The sequence below is a fragment of the Topomyia yanbarensis genome, chromosome 2 (assembly GCF_030247195.1).
Source record: "Topomyia yanbarensis strain Yona2022 chromosome 2, ASM3024719v1, whole genome shotgun sequence".
In the NCBI taxonomy this organism is placed as follows: Eukaryota; Metazoa; Arthropoda; class Insecta; order Diptera; family Culicidae; genus Topomyia; species Topomyia yanbarensis.
The window spans coordinates 259,907,080-259,926,916 of NC_080671.1; the positions used below are offsets into that span (position 1 = coordinate 259,907,080).

General features: G+C 43.1%; 1 protein-coding gene across 1 annotated transcript; it reads left to right on the forward strand.

Annotated features, from left to right (window-relative positions):
* Positions 1-3,321: 3,321 nt before the first annotated feature.
* On the forward strand, positions 3,322-6,159 carry LOC131680284 (uncharacterized). Its single transcript, XM_058961005.1, has one exon. The coding sequence runs from the start codon at positions 3,322-3,324 to the stop codon at positions 6,157-6,159; it is 2,838 nt and encodes a 945-aa protein (XP_058816988.1).
* Positions 6,160-19,837: the final 13,678 nt, after the last annotated feature.

Sequence of the window (19,837 nt, forward strand, 5' to 3'; positions counted from 1 at the left end):
AAACATTGAGATGTTTGACAAAAATTGACTTTTTTAGACTTTGGTACATTTTTTCCTTTCTCATATAGAAAGGTTATGCAATCACTCTAAAAATCTTCAATTATACCGGCCCGAGGGGGGTATGCAGTGAGTGTTAGCGCCTCAAACGCTAATCAACGGTAGGCAAGTTCATATACTAGTAAAATCGCACAGCATCACAAACGATCAAGAACATTCCCGCAATATATATTTTGCGCATATGGTCATAACACATAGGTAAGCAAGCAGCAGTAGCAGCAATAGCAATAATAGCAGCAGCAGCAATACATGCGGTGCGGTATTGCATCATCGTCAGCGAGCGTGAGTGATCCAACGATACAATCGCCCGATGCGGAAAGGAGACGAAAAACAATTGATGTGTGACATGGCATCGACAAGCATCGCGGATGAGCCACGCGTTTCTAGAACGTGTGGCGTGTAATATAAGTACGCGCGTTCTGCGCATCGCAGCAGTCAGTTTTATTTCAACAAGTGTGAAGTACAAGTGAAGTGTAAAGTACAAGTGACAGAGTGAGTTTCCAAATAAAGTGTAAAGTGCAAAAGGTGTTTTTCCTTCCAATAAATCACATCCAGTAGCAAGTGGTTTTCCAAAATACAGTCCACATAAGTTGTTTGCGGTTTGTTTTGAGTGGTCCATCCAAGAGTGTGATTTGTCTGCGGACAAGTGTAAACATAGCCAGCCACCAACAGCAAGCTGCAAATTTCCTACACCAAGGGCCACCCCTAGGCCCAAACATTGGTCCTTCGAGCCGGATATTAGGTCCATCGTTCCTATTGCCACCGTGACTTCTGCTGTGATTACTGAGTGATTAGTGATAATCAGTGATAAACAGCCAAAATGCCGCCCAAGAGAACTCCAGTGAAAAATGCTGATGTTGATAGTGATGAAGATGTCAGTGCGCTCATTCACTTCCGCGAAATGGCGCAAGCAAAAGTGCTCCGGATTGAATCCATACTGCAGAATGCCAGAGTGGAGCAAACCGAGCTCACTCTTCCACAAATAAAAACATTTGTGAAGAAGTTAGAAGCAGCCTACGCCGAGTTCACTAGCAATCATCAGCGAATCATTGAAAGTATTCCTGCAGCCAAAAGGAAGGAACACAGTCAGTGCTATCTGCAATTTGAGGATCTTCACGACAGTGTATCCATTTTGCTCGAAACATGGCTCGAGGAAATTTCCAAGACACCACTAATTCCGCCACCTTCACAGTCCATCGTCAATCAGCAGCCGGTGATTGTCCAACAGCCACTCCCACGTGCTATACCTACGTTCGATGGAAAATATGAGCACTGGGAGAGATTCAAAATGATGTTCCGGGATGTGGTGGATCAATCCAACGAATCCAACCGCATCAAACTGTATCATCTTGAAAGATCACTCATCGGAGATGCTGCAGGTATAATAGACGCAAAAACTATCAGCGATGGAAACTATGAGCGGGCATGGCAGCTGCTCGAGGAACGCTTCGAAGATAAAAGACGCATAGTTCATCTACACATTGGAGGTCTCATTAACACGAAGAAGTTGTCCAAGGGGAGCTACGATGAATTACGAACGCTCGTTGAGTCTTTTGTCAGCCATGTGGAGAACCTCAAATTTCTTGGCCAGGATTTCACTGGAGTTTCAGAGCAGATGCTGATTTATATACTGGCTAGAGCGCTGGATGACGAAACCAAGATACACTGGGAGTCAACAATCAAGCGTGGGGAACTGCCTACCTATGACGAAACCATTGCATTCCTGAAGCAGCGTGTTTCCATTCTAGAGCGATGCCAAAGCAGAGCACCACGCAACGAAACTCCGATAAAGCAACAACGCGGCAATCCTCTTCCAGCAACCATCAGGACATCGTTTCATAGAGCCAATGCAGTTACAGCACCACCTCAGACGCCTCAGTGTGACTTCTGCAACAAGAATCATCTTACCTTCAAGTGTCCGACATTCAGAAACTTGTCAATCTCCCAGCGATTCACACTGGTGAAAGACAAAAACATTTGTTTCAATTGCCTCCGAGTTGGACATCGATCGACAGAATGCAACTGTGAAAAAACGTGTTTGAAATGCAAAATGAAACATCATACCATGCTGCACGATGATACTTTGAAACAGAATCTAACAGAGCAGGAAAATTGTGTGAGTCGTCCAAACAACACGTCGATGGTGCCCAGACCAATCAACGAGCCTTCTTCGACCAGCAGCGAACAATCCCGTAGTAAGCTTGCGTGTAACCATTCCCAGGCAATTAAAACTGTCATGCTTCTTACGGCTGTCGTCAATGCGCGAGATTGCAATGGAGGTGTTCTTCCTTGTCGAACCTTGCTGGATAACGGTTCCCAGGTAAATTTGATATCAGAATCAATTGTGAACCGTTTGGGTCTGGAACGAAAGCCAGTATGTATTCCTATTACTGGTATAGGGGCATCCAAAACATATGCCAAAGACATCATCCTGCTTGGTCGTTCCCAAAGTAACTGGAATTATTCCCACAACAAAAATCGATACATCATCTTGGCCGATACCAGCAGATTTTCAAATGGCAGATCCGCAATTCAACATACCAAACCACATTGATATGCTAATTGGTGTATCCAAATTCTTTCGTTTACTAAAATCGGGATTCTTTCAAATGGCCGACGACTTGCCGGATCTTCAAGAGACCCACTTTGGGTGGGTAGTAGCTGGTGATGTAAGAGATTCCTTTTCTGGTCAGCAGTTTGCGCATTCTGTAACGATTGATCAAATCCATGAAACAATCCAACGATTCTGGGCGCTGGAGGAAGTCCAACCAGAATCATCCTTCGACAGCGAACAGGAAGAGTGTGAAGCATTATTCCGGTCCACTCATCAAAGAGACAATTCGGGGAAGTACATCGTAGAACTTCCATTTCGCGAGTCAGTAAACGAGATTGGCGATAATCGTTCGCTGGCTCTACGACGATTTTTAGCTCTGGAAAGGCGTCTAAAAAAAGATCCAGAATTGAAGTCGGAGTACACAAAGTTCATCGAAGAATATGAAGCAATGGGGCATTGCAAGGAAATCAACGAGCGCAATGATTTACCTGACCAACGTGTTTACTACATACCGCATCACGCTATCCTACGTCCATCGAGCACCAGTACCAAACTAAGGGTGGTATTCGATGCATCGGCGAAATCGCACCCATCACCCAATTTCGCTAAATGAAGCATTGAAAGTTGGACCTACTGTGCAAAGTGACCTGTTCGAGATTCACATCCGATTTCGCCAGCACAGGGTGGTTTTCACGGCCGATGTAACAAAAATGTACCGGCAAATCTGGATTGCGCCGTTCCAGACGTGCTTTCTTCGAATTTTTTGGAGAACCAACTCAGCTGACCCTCTGCGCGTACTTGAATTGACAACCGTCACGTATGGTACTGCGTCCGCTCCATTTCTAGCTACACGATGCTTGGTTCAGCTTTGTGAAGATGAAGGTGCAAAGTTTCCAATGGCAGCTCAAATTATTCTAGAAGATTGTTACGTTGACGACATCCTATCTGGAACCGACAGTTCAGAAAAGGCTATTGATTGCATCAACCAAATACAAGGCTTACTACGATGTGGAGGATTTCCTGTTCATAAGTGGTGTTGCAACGATCCGACTGTATTACAACACATTCCTGATTGCGATCGTGAGAAACTAGTATATCTCGATCCATCATCCGATGATGGAGTGATTAAAGCGCTGGGAATAATTTGGAGTCCCGGAGAAGATGAATTCCGATTTCAAGCCATTCAATATACTGAACAAAACATCACAAAGCGTCGTGTGCTGTCCGAAATAGGAAAACTGTTCGATCCACTAGGACTCCTATCACCGGTAATAGTGATTGCAAAACTGTTAATGCAGCAGCTGTGGGCCGCTGGTGTTTCTTGGGATGATAACCTCAATGGAGATTTGCTTTCTTCCTGGCTACAATTTCAGCGATCTCTGCCGGAAGTAAGAAATATTGCAATACCACGTAACGTTTTTCTCTCAGAATCCATTGCTCTCGAAGTCCATGGATTTTGTGACGCTTCGACTGTGGCTTATGGTGCTGCTGTATACGTTCGAAATATTCTTTCGAATAATACTGCTATTCTCAGGCTTTGGTGCAGTAAATCCAAAGTTGCTCCAATGAAAGAATTGAGTATTCCACGCAAGGAATTGCTCGCCGCCAGATTGCTTTCCAAGCTCATCGTCAAAGTTCTTCAAGCATCCAAACGTCAATTTCGAGAAGTAGTCCTTTGGTCAGACAATCAAATTGTGTTAGCCTGGCTCAAAAAACCGTTGGCCATGCTTCAAGTTTTTGTTCGCAATCGCGTAGCTGAAATTCTGCAAGAGACGGGAAGATTTCAATGGAAGTATGTGCCATCAAAGGACAACCCCGCAGATATTATATCACGTGGACAGTTTCCAGCAGCATTGAAAATCAACGATTTGTGGTGGAATGCTCCAGCATTTTTACGAGTAGTGGACTATCAAATTGAAACACCTGATGAGTTACCAGATAGTCACATTCCTGAGTTAAAGCAGAGTAAAATTGTTGTAGCCGTCGCTTACAATCAAGATGAGCTGCAATTATTTTCCAAATTTAGCTCATTTCGTAAAATGCAACGAGTCGTTGCATATGTTCTACGTTTCATCAATAACTGCAAAAAGAACGATAGTCGACAGCGAAAGTATCAGCCCTATCTTACTATCGAAGAACTCCGATTGGCACTAAATCTCATTCTCAAGGTAGTACAACATGAGGTTTTGGCTGATGAAATAGTGCATATACAGAACGATGAACCAAGCAAACGTTTGAGCACATTAGCACCATTCTACAAGGATGGTCTCCTACGAGTAGGAGGTAGATTGCAGCAATCTAAGCTTCCGATCGATTGCCAACATCAGATAATTCTCCCTAAACATGCAATTACCGACAAGATAATTCGAGCATATCACATTGAAAATCTTCATGTTGGGCCATCTATGCTACTAGCGACCTTGCGGACAAAATTTTGGTTACTCGATGGCCGGTCTTCCATCCGCAAGATAACAAGAACTTGTGTCACCTGTTTCCGTGCCAGACCAAAGCAATCAAGTCAGCAAATGGGTCAACTACCCGCCTTTCGAGTTGTACCATCACACCCATTCGAGGTTACCGGCGTCGACTATGCGGGACCAATTCTGGTGAAATACGGCACCCGAAAACCGCAAATTAAAAAAGCTTATTTTGCAGTCTTTGTTTGCATGACAACGAAAGCCATCCACCTAGAGCTAGTGTCGGATATGACAACTGCAGCATTTTTAGCAGCTCTTCATCGTTTCGTCAGTCGGAGAGGATTACCACGAGAGATCCATTCCGATAATGGATCCAACTTCAAAGGAGCAAGGTCTGAACTTCATGAGCTGTTTCTACTGTTTAATGACCGAACCACCGTCAGTCAGATCGCCGAGTATTGTCAACCGAGAGAGATATCTTGGAATTTCATTCCTCCTGAAGCTCCCAACTTTGGTGGCCTTTGGGAGGCAGCAGTTAAGAGTACCAAGTATCATCTAAAGCGTACCTTGAAACACGCTTTGCTTACCTTTGAGGAGTACGCAACAGTCTTAAGCCAAGTGGAAGCTGTATTGAACTCTAGACCGTTATTTACACAGTCAACAAACCCAAATGATCCAGAGGTTCTAACACCGGGTCATTTTTTGATTGGTCGACCACTGGTTGCAGTCCCACAGCCGTCTTCCGAGGGAGTAGCTATCAATAGACTATCACGATGGCAATATTTGCAACGATTACGAGATGATTTCTGGAAGGTATGGAAGCGAGACTACCTTTTAGGCCTTCAACCAAGAGGAAAGAACCGTAATTCCTCTCCGAACATTCAACCTGGAATGGTGGTAATTTTAGAAGACAAAGATTCTCCACCTCAATCCTGGAAACTTGGACGTGTAATGCGAACTTATCCTGGACCGGACGGGTTAGTGAGAACTGCCGACATTAAATTAGGAGATTCGATTTTGAGACGTCCCACATCGAAGCTATCCATTCTTCCGATTGAGGACAACCGATTTGCTTATCCTGAACATCAAAATAATTCTGGGAGTTCATCCCAGCCCGGGGGAGTATGTTAGCGCCTCAAACGCTAATCAACGGTAGGCAAGTTCATATACTAGTAAAATCGCACAGCATCACAAACGATCAAGAACATTCCCGCAATATATATTTTGCGCATATGGTCATAACACATAGGTAAGCAAGCAGCAGTAGCAGCAATAGCAATAATAGCAGCAGCAGCAATACATGCGGTGCGGTATTGCATCATCGTCAGCGAGCGTGAGTGATCCAACGATACAATCGCCCGATGCGGAAAGGAGACGAAAAACAATTGATGTGTGACATGGCATCGACAAGCATCGCGGATGAGCCACGCGTTTCTAGAACGTGTGGCGTGTAATATAAGTACGCGCGTTCTGCGCATCGCAGCAGTCAGTTTTATTTCAACAAGTGTGAAGTACAAGTGAAGTGTAAAGTACAAGTGACAGAGTGAGTTTCCAAATAAAGTGTAAAGTGCAAAAGGTGTTTTTCCTTCCAATAAATCACATCCAGTAGCAAGTGGTTTTCCAAAATACAGTCCACATAAGTTGTTTGCGGTTTGTTTTGAGTGGTCCATCCAAGAGTGTGATTTGTCTGCGGACAAGTGTAAACATAGCCAGCCACCAACAGCAAGCTGCACATTTCCTACACCAAGGGCCACCCCTAGGCCCAAACAGTGAGGGGTTGCTACTTTAAAATTAAAACTAGTTTAAAATTTCTTAACAAGTTGAAAAATTTTGGCAGGACCTGGACCTCCCGAATCTTTCTCCATGATCCGCCGCTGGTTTCAAGCGATGTTTCAGTATCACATAGTATCTCAAGATCGTGGCTGTCGATCCATTGAATGTATGTGCAAATCGTACTGAACATGTAATATTCATTTCCACCATTGTATTGAACATAACCAGCCATGGAATCGTAGTCTGGACAAATGAGACAAGCACAATTGCACCACTAGGTGGATTAAGACAGGTTTTTTGGGAATGCGTCGAGTTGAGACGAAAACGTAATATTATTAATAACGAGGATAACAGTTTCCGAATGTAGAGAGAAATTTATGAAAAATGACGATTTCCATTCGACTCTAGCAGTTCCTGATCGATTTTGATGAGCATTTAATTTTTGTTATATGACCTATTATATGTATAGGTCAAATGTTTAAAAACAGTAATTTAAGGTAAAGATAGCATCATTTTGAAACCACCGATTTCGGAGGTTTAGTATCTTCGATGAGTTTTACAAACGTTAAACAGCGCATCATTTGATAAAATAATTTTGACGGTATATCGTCCAAGAAGTATTTATGGTGAATTTTCTCAGGTTAATATTCATAACTACAATAAAGTCTCAAAAATTTCGCTAAAGACACGAACTCTGTCACTATTTTCTGAAAAAATAATTCTGCATAATTTTAAAACTTCAAAAATTACGGTTTCGGAATTATGCCGTTTGGACAGTATGATCGATTTTCACCAAAACCCCACCAAACCGAATTTCTGGCTACGCCGCTGACTTCAAGTAAGTAGAAACAAAGTCGTTCTACACTCGTTCACAAGAAACTTCTTCGAATGCTGAATATCTATTATAATACATTGAAACCCCGATTTTATCAGCCAAATATGAAAATATGTTTGATGGGCTCTAGCAGACGAACAAGACTGAATTCGAGTAAATCCTTTCTTGAGCATGTTTTCCTTATCATGAAGATGGAAATATACAAAAATAAAAAGTTCATCGTAATCAGAAATAGTTATCAGACTACATCAAGGGACGGGAAGATTATTTTAACAGCTTCAGTTTATTATAAAGAAAAAAAATTGCCCGATTTAGTCAATGTCCCCATTTTGTCAGCCTAAAATACACCATGAGGTTGATAAAAATGGGTCTTTATTGTATGTGTTATTCACTGTGTTTCACATTAATAGATACATTTCATTTTTGGGGATTTTTTTATTGCATCGAACTACAACAATTTTTAGGTAGCTTTCAAGGGGTTACTTTATAGACTTCTTCCAAAATTTGGCGAACCTATTCCAATTCGTATACCAATTAATTGGTACACTTGAGGGTTTATATGTTGCAGATAGAGAAAATACTGAAATTATCAGCTTTTTTCCTACACAATATTACGAAAGCTTATTAAACAATTTTTCCTAATAAGTTTGTGAAAATTATAAACTATTTGAATTTTTTTAATAGTTTTATTTTTTATTTAACCGTGATTTTTAATAAATAGTGACCATCGCTTCACAACGTAGTCTATTTTCATGGCTTGCGGTGAGCGCGAACTCTCGAATTGCTGAACTGAAAATTATGGAATAGAAATTGATTTTTAGTATTCTTTACAGATTTAACTCGCCGCGCAGATAGCTCTGAATTAGACCCGCTGGTGCCCTAAGACGATTTCGCTAGATTTTCAGAGCACTGTGCACCCAGTGCATTAACGCAAGTGACGGAAGGTTATCGAAAAGATTCGTGAAAATGAAAATTCCAGTAATGATGATGAATTTCCCAAACGGTTCGTTTTCGAGAGGTTTTTATTTGTTCTCTGACATTAGGATTAGCGATAATAATTCAAATCTGGGAAATCACCTTTAGAAAAAGACGATGTCAAAGTAAAATTTGGAACTATACACGCATGCACTTCAGAGATAGCGTGATATCAGAAGCTGCGATCTCATTTCAACGCTTTTTTGTGAAAAGGGCGATACTTACAAATGTAAACATATGGCTTGTTTTCATACATGCGAATGAGGGCTTTGAAACGCAACAAATTAACCTAAAAATTTTGATTCTACGATATTGCTTTCTTAAACTACAGCAAAAAATACAACGCGCGAAACTGTATTTTTATTTTGTTTATTTAAAGTTTCGCCCTCCACGCTCCATGCAAATAAACAGGGCGATACTTTTTTTGCTAGCAGTTTAGAGGCGAAGCTGTTATTTTCGTATTTTATTAGGATTATCAAGCTGATACCAGCTGTAAATAGTAACAATGATCGCTATTGAAAAATTACGGACGAAATCGGTGGTGTAGAACGGTAGTTATTGTAAAAAACCGTAAGGGCGATACTTCAATGCTGATAGGTGGGACCGAAAAAGTAAACAATCGCCAAAGGGGCGATACTATCATTTTGTCAATTTCAATAGCAAAAACAAATTTTAATTTAATAATTTCAAATACTTTATGAAGTTTTGGGTTTCGATCACTGAATCATGTAATCTAGGATGTAAAAACACAATAGTTCTTAAATATGAAATAAAACCAAGTCTGGAAATATTCACTGTTGATTTTCTTTGAATGGTATCACTGCTAGTATCGCCCTTTTCAAGAAAAAGCGTTGATTTCTTAGTTCTCAGTCGCGTTGGAAATTTGAGTAAAGTATAAACTTCAAATCGATTCAAAAAAAATTTCGATTTTTTTGGCTCAGTACAATATATAACCCCTTTAAGAAAATTCAGTTTTCCCACCACAATTTAGATATTTTAGGAACAGAGCATTAACAATAATTCGTTGGTATGTCTATTTTATGGGCCATTTTTTCGCTTTCCCATTGATTTGGTTTGAGATTTCTAGCACTGATGTTGTCCTATGCTGATTTGAGCGATTCTCTGAGTCCTGCCGCTATCCCATGTAGTATGTGTTATCAAAAACATCGCGAAGTATCAAGTTCTAAATGTTCTCAAACGATATAATATCCGAAGAGAGTGAAAAGAGTTATAAAAAATGTCTCATCACACTGTTAGGTGGATTAAAAGCGTTTTTATTGATACGTTCGGTACTGCTGCTGCTGTTCGGTCAAGCGACTGCTAGCCTCGACAATCGGATGATGCAATAATGCCTAAACACGTTAGCCTGCGTGCTGCTTGATGATGGACGCTGCTGCTTTACCAGTCGACTGATCGTTGACGGAAAATGTCTTATTTAATTCACGGGAAGACTGCTCACACCGACGTTCGACGATTTAATGAATTCCCGAACCGAAGCGTCCACGTTTTACATTTCTTATAAAAGAAATGTATAGAATTCTCTCAAACTTTCAAGATTTTTCCGAGGCCCGGAGGGCCGAGTCTAATATACCAATCGACTCAGCTCGACGATTTGGGACAATGTCTGTGTGTGTGTGTGTGTGTGTTTTTTTTTTTTTTTTTTTTTTTTTTTACAATGGAGAAGACCTTTATGTCCTAGCCCAGTACACGTGCTAACGGTAGGGTCCAATCTACCACACGGGGTGCACTGGGGGCGTGTCGGACTCGAATGGTGACCAGCCATTAATACCGACTAAACTCCATTGGGCTCCGCCATCATTCCTCCCAGGAACTACCTCTCGGTATTACTTCTGGGGGGATGGCTGTACTAAGTGTACTCATTCACTCTCACTCGCGCGATCATACATCCTGTATGAGGCTTACTTGGGTGCTCTCTCAATCACACTTTGATTCGCTCTCAAACACTCCCACATGAGGCTGACTTTTGTGCTCACCTTTTACGTTCCATGCGAGGCTGACTTGTGTGCTCACCTTACTCATTCCTTGCTAGGCTTACTTTTGTGCTCGCCCTACCCATACATGTGAGGCTGACTTGGGTGCTCACCCTATCACCTGATTCACTCTCAATCGTGCCACTCTATTGTACCTTTGTCACTCCCTCTGGCATCCCATGTGGGACATTTTTCTTAGGCCCCACTTCTGACATACCATGCGAGGCTGACTTTTGTGCTCACCTTTTTCATTCCTTGCTTGCTACCAACCTGTGAGGCTGACTTTTATGCTCACCCTTAACATGCAGTGTGAGACTGACTTGGATGCTCACCCTTTCACTCCTCTGCCACGCCATGAGGCATCGATAGCTTAGTTCCAACATACTACGCTACGACCCTCCCGTCTTGGCATGAGGCAGTCCACTTATACGCCTATACACTCACTCTTCTGTCTTGCTTCGGGGTGGCTGGGTTTACCCCTTACGCGGTTGCCATTCGCTGCGCCAACCTACCTCGGCATGAACAGACCATTCACTCTCTTATTTTGCGCTTGGCCTTTTTCGCTCCAGCTAACCAATCACTAGTTAGCCGTGCCCGCCGTCTGTTGCTCGGTTCGCCAGATTACCTGTAGCCTACTGGCAATCTGGATGGTAGCAGCCGAGACTGCGTTCCACTTCTCCACCGTTTGACACATCCGCTGGATAAGGGTATCCGGGGTTGTGTCCCAGCCACAGACGTCAAGCATTGCTCTTCTTTCGACGTCGAACCGATGACATACGAACAGTATGTGTTCGGCAGTTTCATCTACACCTGGGCAGTCCGGGCAGACTGGGGCCTCCGCGTGCCCGAACCTGTGGAGGTACTGACGGAAACAGCCATGGCCTGACAGGAATTGTGTCAGGTGGAAGTGAACTTCCCCATGGGGTCTTCCCACCCAGCTCGATATGCTAGGTATCAGCCGGTGGGTCCACCTACCTTTCGAGGAGTTGTCCCACTCACGCTGCCATCTGGCGACCGAGGTCACCCTGGTGCGCTCGCGGGCTCCCCTATTTCCACGTAGCTCAAAGCACTCCTCGTCTTCCCGAATGACCAGCCCGACTGGCATCATGCTCGCTATCACGCAGGATGCATCGTGTGATACCGTGCGGTAGGCAGATATCACTCTGAGGCACATCACGCGGTAGGTGCTCTCCAGTTTCTGTAGGTAACTGGTTACCCTCAGTGCTCTTGACCATGACGGGCCGCCGTACCTGAGGATAGATACGGCAACGCCTGCCAGTAACCTACGTCTACTGGCGCACACCTTTGAGCTGTTGGACATCATTCTCGATAGTGCCGCAACAGCAGTCGACGCTCTCTTGCACGTATAGTCGACATGGCTGCCGAAGGTCAGCTTGTCGTCTATAATGACTCCGAGAGACTTCAGACTTCGCTGTGAAGTGATCGCGACTTCTCCCACATGGATAACTGCATGTTGTGCCGACTTGCGGTTGTTGACGATAACTACCTCCGTCTTATGATGAGCGAGCTCCAGGCCTCTCGCGCTCATCCATTCCTCCACCGTGCTAATCGCGTGTTCTGCGGTTAGTTCTACCTCAGGAATTGACTCCCCGTAGACCTCCAAGGTTACGTCGTCGGCAAAGCCGACGATCTTGACCCCAGGAGGGAACTTCAGTCTCAGAACCCCGTCATACATGAGGTTCCATAGCACCGGGCCTAGGATCGAGCCCTGCGGGACTCCGGCGGTAATCGGAACCCTTTTCTGACCGGCATCGGTCTCGTATAGCAGTACGCGGTTTTGGAAGTAACTTTCCAGGATCCGGTACAGACCCACCGGTAGGCTAAGCCGGTGTAACGAGAGCGCGATGGCATCCCAGCTTGCGCTGTTGAATGCATTCTTCACGTCAAGTGTCACTAACGCACAGTATCGAATACCTCGCCTTTTTCGTTGGATCGCTATCTCGGCAGTATTTATCACTGAGTTGAGAGCGTCCACTGTGGACTTACCCTTCCGAAAGCCAAACTGGTTGCTTGACAGACCGTCCGTACCTTCCGCGTACGGGGTGAGCCTGTTGAGGATGATCCTCTCAAGCAGTTTGCCAGTCGTGTCTATCAGACAGATTGGTCTGTACGCCGATGGGTCGCCTGGCGGCTTCCCGGGCTTCGGCAACAGCACCAGTTTCTGCCTTTTCCATCTATCGGGGAAACGGCACTCGTCAAGGCATCTCTGCATAGCTAGCCTGAACATGTTCGGGTTCGCTATGATCGCTGCCTTGAGAGCGTTGTTCGGGACTCCATCCGGCCCTGGAGCTTTGTTCATTGCTAGGGATTTAGCCACTGCGAGTAGTTCTTCGTTCGTCACTGGAGCCACCATTTCGACCGTGCCCGCACTGTCTCGTAGTGCAGGTGGCCAGGGGCTTGTGGCTCGAGACGGGAAGAGTACTTCGATAATCGTTGCCAACCGGTCCGGAGACCGTTCTGGGGGTGAGGAGCCCCCTTTGGTCTTGGCCATCACAATCCGGTAGGCGTCACCCCACGGATTCGCGTTGGCACTCTCACACAGGTTGTCGAAACACGCTCTCTTGCTGCTTTTAATAGCCTTGTTAAGGGCTAATTTCGCAGCTCGAAACACTTCACGGCGGTTCTCTCTTGCATCCTCGGTGCGAGCTCTTTGCATCCTACGTCTAGCTCTGAGACAGGCTGACCGTAGAGCTGCAATCTCGGCACTCCACCAGTATACCGGGCATCTACCGTTTCTTGGCAGTGTTTTTCTCGGCATAGTGGCGTCGCACGCGCGTGATAGAACAGCTACCAGCGCATCCCCGCTTAGACTGTCGGTGTTGGCCTCCAGTCCCAGGGCCGCGGTGAAAGCTTCGCTGTCGAAGTGATTGGACTTCCACCCGCTTACCTGACAGGGATCTCCCGCCCTCGGATGCTGCACACCATAGTTGATCTTAAAGCGGATTGCTAAATGATCACTATGGGTGTAGCCTTCGTCTACCCTCCATTCCATGCCTGGAGCCAGACTCGGGCTGGCAAAGGTCAAATCAATCCACGCCTCCACTCCGTTTCTACGGAATGTACTAGCGGAGCCATCATTAGCTAGCACAGTATCGAGTTTCGCAAACGCTTCCATTAGCGCTTGACCCCTGCTATTTGTACAGCGGCTGCCCCACTCCACTGCCCAAGCGTTGAAGTCTCCCGCTATTACTACCGGTTTCCGGCCCACGAGGTCCGACGAGAGCCTGTCGATCATCTGGTAGAACTGTTCTATTGGCCACCTTGGTGGGGCGTAGCAGCTGCAATAGAACACACCATTGATCTTGGCAATCGCCACACCCTCGGCGGAGGGGTGTATTACCTCTTGAACCGGGAACCTTCCCGTTGTACAGATTGCCACCATTCCAGACCCGTCCGACACCCAATTGCCGTTGCCGGCAGGGATGCTGTACGGGTCTGATAAGAGGGCGACATCTGTCCTCGACTCCGAGACCGACTGCCACAGCAGCTGTTGGGCTGCTGCACAATGGTTAAGATTTAGCTGTGTGACTCTCACGGCTTCTTCTTATTTAACTCGCCGAAGGGACACGAAGGTCCGCCCATAGCATGTTTATGGGCTTGCTTCTTAGAGGTGCAGATAAGGCACTTATATGCCTTAGTGCACCCCCGCTCTTTATGCCCCTCCTCGCCGCATCTACGACATAGCTTACTCCTGTCTAGGCCTTTACATTCGTAAGCTTTATGGCCGGATTCTAGGCACCGATAGCACCTGTCCACTGAAGGCGGCTGGGGTATACTGATAGGGCATACCGACCAGCCGATCTTCAGCTTCCCTTTCTCGGTTACATTTTTGGCATCCGCATTGAGTAGCCTGAGGTAGGCTACTTGGGTGCCAGAGGGTCCGTCCCTCAATCGCACAGAGGCCCGCTCGATTGTGACGCCGCATTGCTCCTTGACGGCTGCGGCGACGTCTTCTGCGGTCGCGAACTCGTCCAAGTGTTTGCACTGGAGAGTTGTTTCCGCACCTAGCGACCTGATTTGGGCGCCCTCACCAAGGACCTCTTGGGCCAAGGCCTTGTATATTGCACTTGATTGTGCGCCTCGCTTCAACACCAGGAGCATCTCTCCCGTGTTGGTGCGTCTTACGCTACGCACATCCTGCCCAAGGGCCGAGAGGCTTTCGGCCGCTTTCATCGATTTAAGGACATCGGCGTATTTGTCCTTGTCGGTTTTTAACCACAAGGCTTCGCCTCTGTCCTTGGCCTTCCTCGCAGGCCGCGGTACCTCCGGTTTCGGTGCCGGCTTTTTCTTGGTAACCAGCGTCCAGGGGTTTGAGCCCCCCTGCCCCGGTCGTGCCGGGTTGCTGGTACCATCGCTCTCAACAGCGAGGTCACTCTCGCCCTCGCTTACCTCACCCAGGCGGCGTTTGACCTTGACGGTTGCACGCCGAGTGGTGTCGGTTTTGGCACCCTCTCCTGGCGACTTCCTAGGGCGCTTCGCATTCGATGCCGTCTTGCGATTGCCCTTTCCCTTTCCCTTCGAGGGGAACTCGGTCGCCGCTCCGATCGACGTGGCTGCTCCATAGAAGGTAAAGGCCACTGTCTGTGAACCTCTATTAACCTTCTCTCTTTCCTCCCTATTGGAGGCCACTGTCTGGGTTTCTCTGTCGGGCCTCTCCCGACATTCCACCCTCTCAACATATGCCTGCTGTTCCTGTCTTGCGACACGAACAGCTTTCCGGAGCTCCAGAAGGCTCAACTTCAACTCCTTGGCTATGTTCTGCTTTGCGCTAGCGAAGTCGATTATAGCATCGAGTTGCTTCGCTACTTTGCGCATCGCAGCTATTGGCCCCTCCGATGCATTGGTAGGGGTATTGCCTACCGCTGCTGGGGGGTCACTGGTGCTTTCGAGTACAGCACTCATCGTTCCACTACTCTCCCCACGGGGGGGAGACCTCGCCAAACCACCTCTTGCGAAGGGGTTTGGCACCTCCGTCTGTTTATTTTTGTTTTTATTTTGCTCCATGAAAATTCCCACGAGTAGCGCGAGAAATATATGTCCGCCACGCCAGAGCTCCGCATTAGCGTGGTAAGGGACGCTTACTGTGGGGGTTGCCCAGGTACCCCACAGGCTCCGTTAACGATCGAGCATCTTTTTCACCCCCTCGATCACTCATCCCTCGGCACGGGTCGCTTCACGCCTTGGAATTGGGGTTATGCCCTACCTTGCTTTACGTGGTGATCTCGGCCCGGATCATCACAACCATCCTCCTTTACCAGGGCTTTGGACCTGTAGCTCTGGATCTCAATAGTTCCATGTACGTATGTTATTACAGACATGCTACTATTGGGATCCGTCATTCGCTAGCGGAGTTGTGTGTGTGTGTGTCTGTGTGTGTATGTAACGGACAAATTCTCATTCGTGTTTCTCAGCAATGGCTGAACCGATCTTATCCAAACCAATTTTAAATGAAAGAACTAAAAACATTATGAACGCTATTAATTTGTTTTTGATTCTGATGTTTAGTTTCCAAGATATGAATGTTTGAATGCGTGAAAATGGCGTTTTTTGCAGTTTTTTAAATTATCTGCCGAAATTGACAATATAGTTTAACAATTTATACGCTTTAAGACAGCTTTAACGAATGCCTTTCGAATAAGCTATAGATTGTTGAAATCGGACTATTATCAAAAGAGATATTTAACATTAAATGCGCACGAAAGATTTTTATCGTTTCCCATTGCCAGAAATATGACCAAAAACATATAATCTATTATTAACGCCAAAACGGCTTATTTTAGGTCAATAGTATCTTCGGAGAATTTAATGGAGGTAATATGCCCTTTCTTTTGGTATTGTGCTTTTGCTGATTAATCCCCCTATGAGCGAGATATTTTCACAAATTTTTTGAAAGTGATTATATCGAAATGATGTCTTCAGAAAATTTGTAGCTCTTACTTTTGCGAAAAACTTTACTGAAGACTTTAAATATCTATTTTGAATACTTTAAAAGTTATGGCTAGTTGTTTGTTGATTACTCTTTGTCGCCTATTTATTGTTCAATATAGTAATAATCCATTGAAATAAGCTAAACATTATTTCGATAAAACGAATTTTGTATTTCATTTTTCTATCTACAACCGCTAGAAATAATCACCGAACACTTCCAAGTTGTCTGGAAGGAACTTGATAACTTATCAGTACAAAAATGTTCATTTCACCCAAAAAAATTATTGGATTGAAGTTGAAAATTTATTGATGCAGACTGATTTAATTCAATATTACAATAACAATTATCTGATCCGTAGATTGATAACCTGTTGTTGTAAACATCATGAGGACTTTTGATAAATTGTCGGAATGGTGTCCTGATATGTAACTGATCTATTGGTCTTGATTTCACAGTTGTCTAATTGCATCAATATCGAATTCCTGCCTGAAAAAATTCCAATAGAAAATTCCAGAGTTCAATCATAAACCTCAGATTTATTTTCAAATTGAGCTCGTTTTTGTAGAAATGTACTGTAATAAGGGTCTTTATTTAATAGGAAGCGAAGTTAAAATTGATTTAATGTCTATGAAACATAGAACTGCTCACCAAAAAAATGTATAACTTTCAACATTTGCTAAAAATGTTTTTGCCTTTCTCATTCACTCTAAAATTCGTCAATCTAATCCCGACCCGGAGAGCCGAGTGTCACATGCCAATCGACTGAGTTCGTCGAGATCGGAAAGTGTCTGTGTGCATGTATGTGTGTATGTGGAAAAAAATGTGACCTCTGTTTCTCAGATATGGCTGGACCGATTTGCACAAAGTTAGTCTCAAATGAAAGGTACAACCCCCCATTTTTTATTGATTGGACTTCCGGTTCCGGAGTTACGAGTTAAAGAGTGCAATCACACAGCAAATTCCCATATAAACTGAAATGAAAAATTTTCAAAATCAAATTTGTATTTTTGATGCCAAATGACTTCAAAATGCATGAAACATTGAGATGTTTGACAAAAATTGACTTTTTTGGACTTTGGTACATTTTTGCCTTTGTCATATAGAAATGTTATGCAATCACTCTAAAAATCGTCAATTATACCGGCCCGGAGGGAGTATGCAGTGAGGGGTTGCTACTTTAAAATTAAAACTAGTTTAAAATTTCTTAACAAGTTGAAAATTTTCGGCAGGACGTGGACCTCCCGGATCTTTCTCCATGATCCGCCGCTGGTTTCAAGCGATGTTTCAGTATCACATAGTATCTCAAGATCGTAGCTGTCGATCGATTGTATGTATGTGCAAATCGTACTGAACATGTAATATTCATTTCCACCATTGTATTGAACATAACCAGCCATGGAATCGTAGTCTGGACAAATGAGACAAGCACAATTGCACCACTAGGTGGATTAAGACAGGTTTTTTGGGAATGCGTCGAGTTGAGACAAAAACGTAATATTATTAATAACGAGGATAACACTTTCCTAATGTAGAGAGAAATTTATGAAAAATGACGATTTCCATTCGACTCTAGCAGGTTCTGATCGATTTTGATGAGCCTTTGATTTTTGTTGTATGACCTATTATATGTATAGGTCAAATATTCAAAAACAGTAGTTTAAGGTCGAAATAGCATCATTTTGAAACCGCCAATTTCGGTGGTTTAGTATCTTCGATGAGTTTTACAAACGTTAAACAGCGCATCATTTGATAAAATAATTGTGACGGTATATCGTCCAAGAAGTATTTATGGTGAATTTTCTCAGGTTAATATTCATGACTACAATAAAGTCTCAACAAATTCGCTAAAGACACGAACCCTGGTACTATTTCTAAAAAATAATTCTGCATAATTTTAAAACTTCAAAAAATACGGTTTCGGAATTATGCCGTTTGGACAGTATGATCGATTTTCACCAAACCCCCACCAAACCGAATTTCTGGCTACGCCGCTGACTTCAAGTAAGTAGAAACAAAGTCGTTCTACACTCGTTCACAAGAAACTTCTTCGAATGCTGAATATCTATTATAATACATTGAAACCCCGATTTTATCAGCCAAATATGAAAATATTTTTGATGGGCTCTAGCAGACGAACAAGACTGAATTCGAGTAAATCCTTTCTTGAGCATATTTTCCTTATCATGAAGACTACATCAAGGGACGGGAAGAATATTTTAACAGCTTCAGTTTATTATAAAGAAAAAAAATTGCCCGATTTAGTCAATGTCCCCATTTTGTCAGCATAAAATACGCCATGAGACTGATAAAAATGGGTCTTTATTGTATGTATTATTCACTATGTTTCACATTAATAGGTACATTTCATTTTTGGGAATGTTTTTTATTGCATCGAACTACAACAATTTTTAGGTACTTTTCAAGGGGTTATTTTATAGACTTCTTCCAAAATTTGGCGAACCTATTCCAATTTGTATACCAATTAATTGGTATATACCAATTAATTGGTTTATATGTTGCATATAGAGAAAATACTGAAATTTTCAGATTTTTTCCTACACAATATTACGAAAACTTATTATACAATTTTTTCTAATAAGTTTGTGAAAAACTATTTGAAATTTTTTAATAGTTTAATTTTTTATTTAACCGCGATTTTTTAATAAATAGTGACCATCGCTTCACAACGTAGTCTATTTTTCATGGCTTGCAGTGAGCACGATCTCTCGCATTGCTGAACTGAAAATTATGGAAAAGAAATTAATTTTTAGTATTCTTTACAGATTTAACTCGCCGCGCAGATAGCTCTGAATTAGACCCGCTGGTGCCCTAAGACGATTTCGCTAGATTTTCAGAGCACTGTGCACCCAGTGCATTAACGCAAGTTTATTTATTTCGTCAATTGATGTAGACTGGTATAGTTACAGTAATGTTTACATTTTTCTTATTTACTAATATATATATATATATATATATATATATATATATATATATATATATATATATATATATATATATATATATATATATATATATATATATATATATATATATATATATATATATATATATATATATATATATATATATATATATATATATATATATATATATATATATATATATATATATATATATATATATATATATATATATATATATATATATATATATATATATATATACGTAATTTTATTATAAATAAAACAATTTCAACTTTTACAGAATCATTTTCTTATGCGTTAGAATTTCTTTTATGTATAAAATATTGTGTGAGTTTTAGTT

What these genes read in the sequence shown, in the direction of transcription:
- LOC131680284 (XM_058961005.1), top strand. Translation starts at nt 3,322, where the DNA reads ATGTACCGGCAAATCTGGATTGCGCCGTTCCAGACGTGCTTTCTTCGA.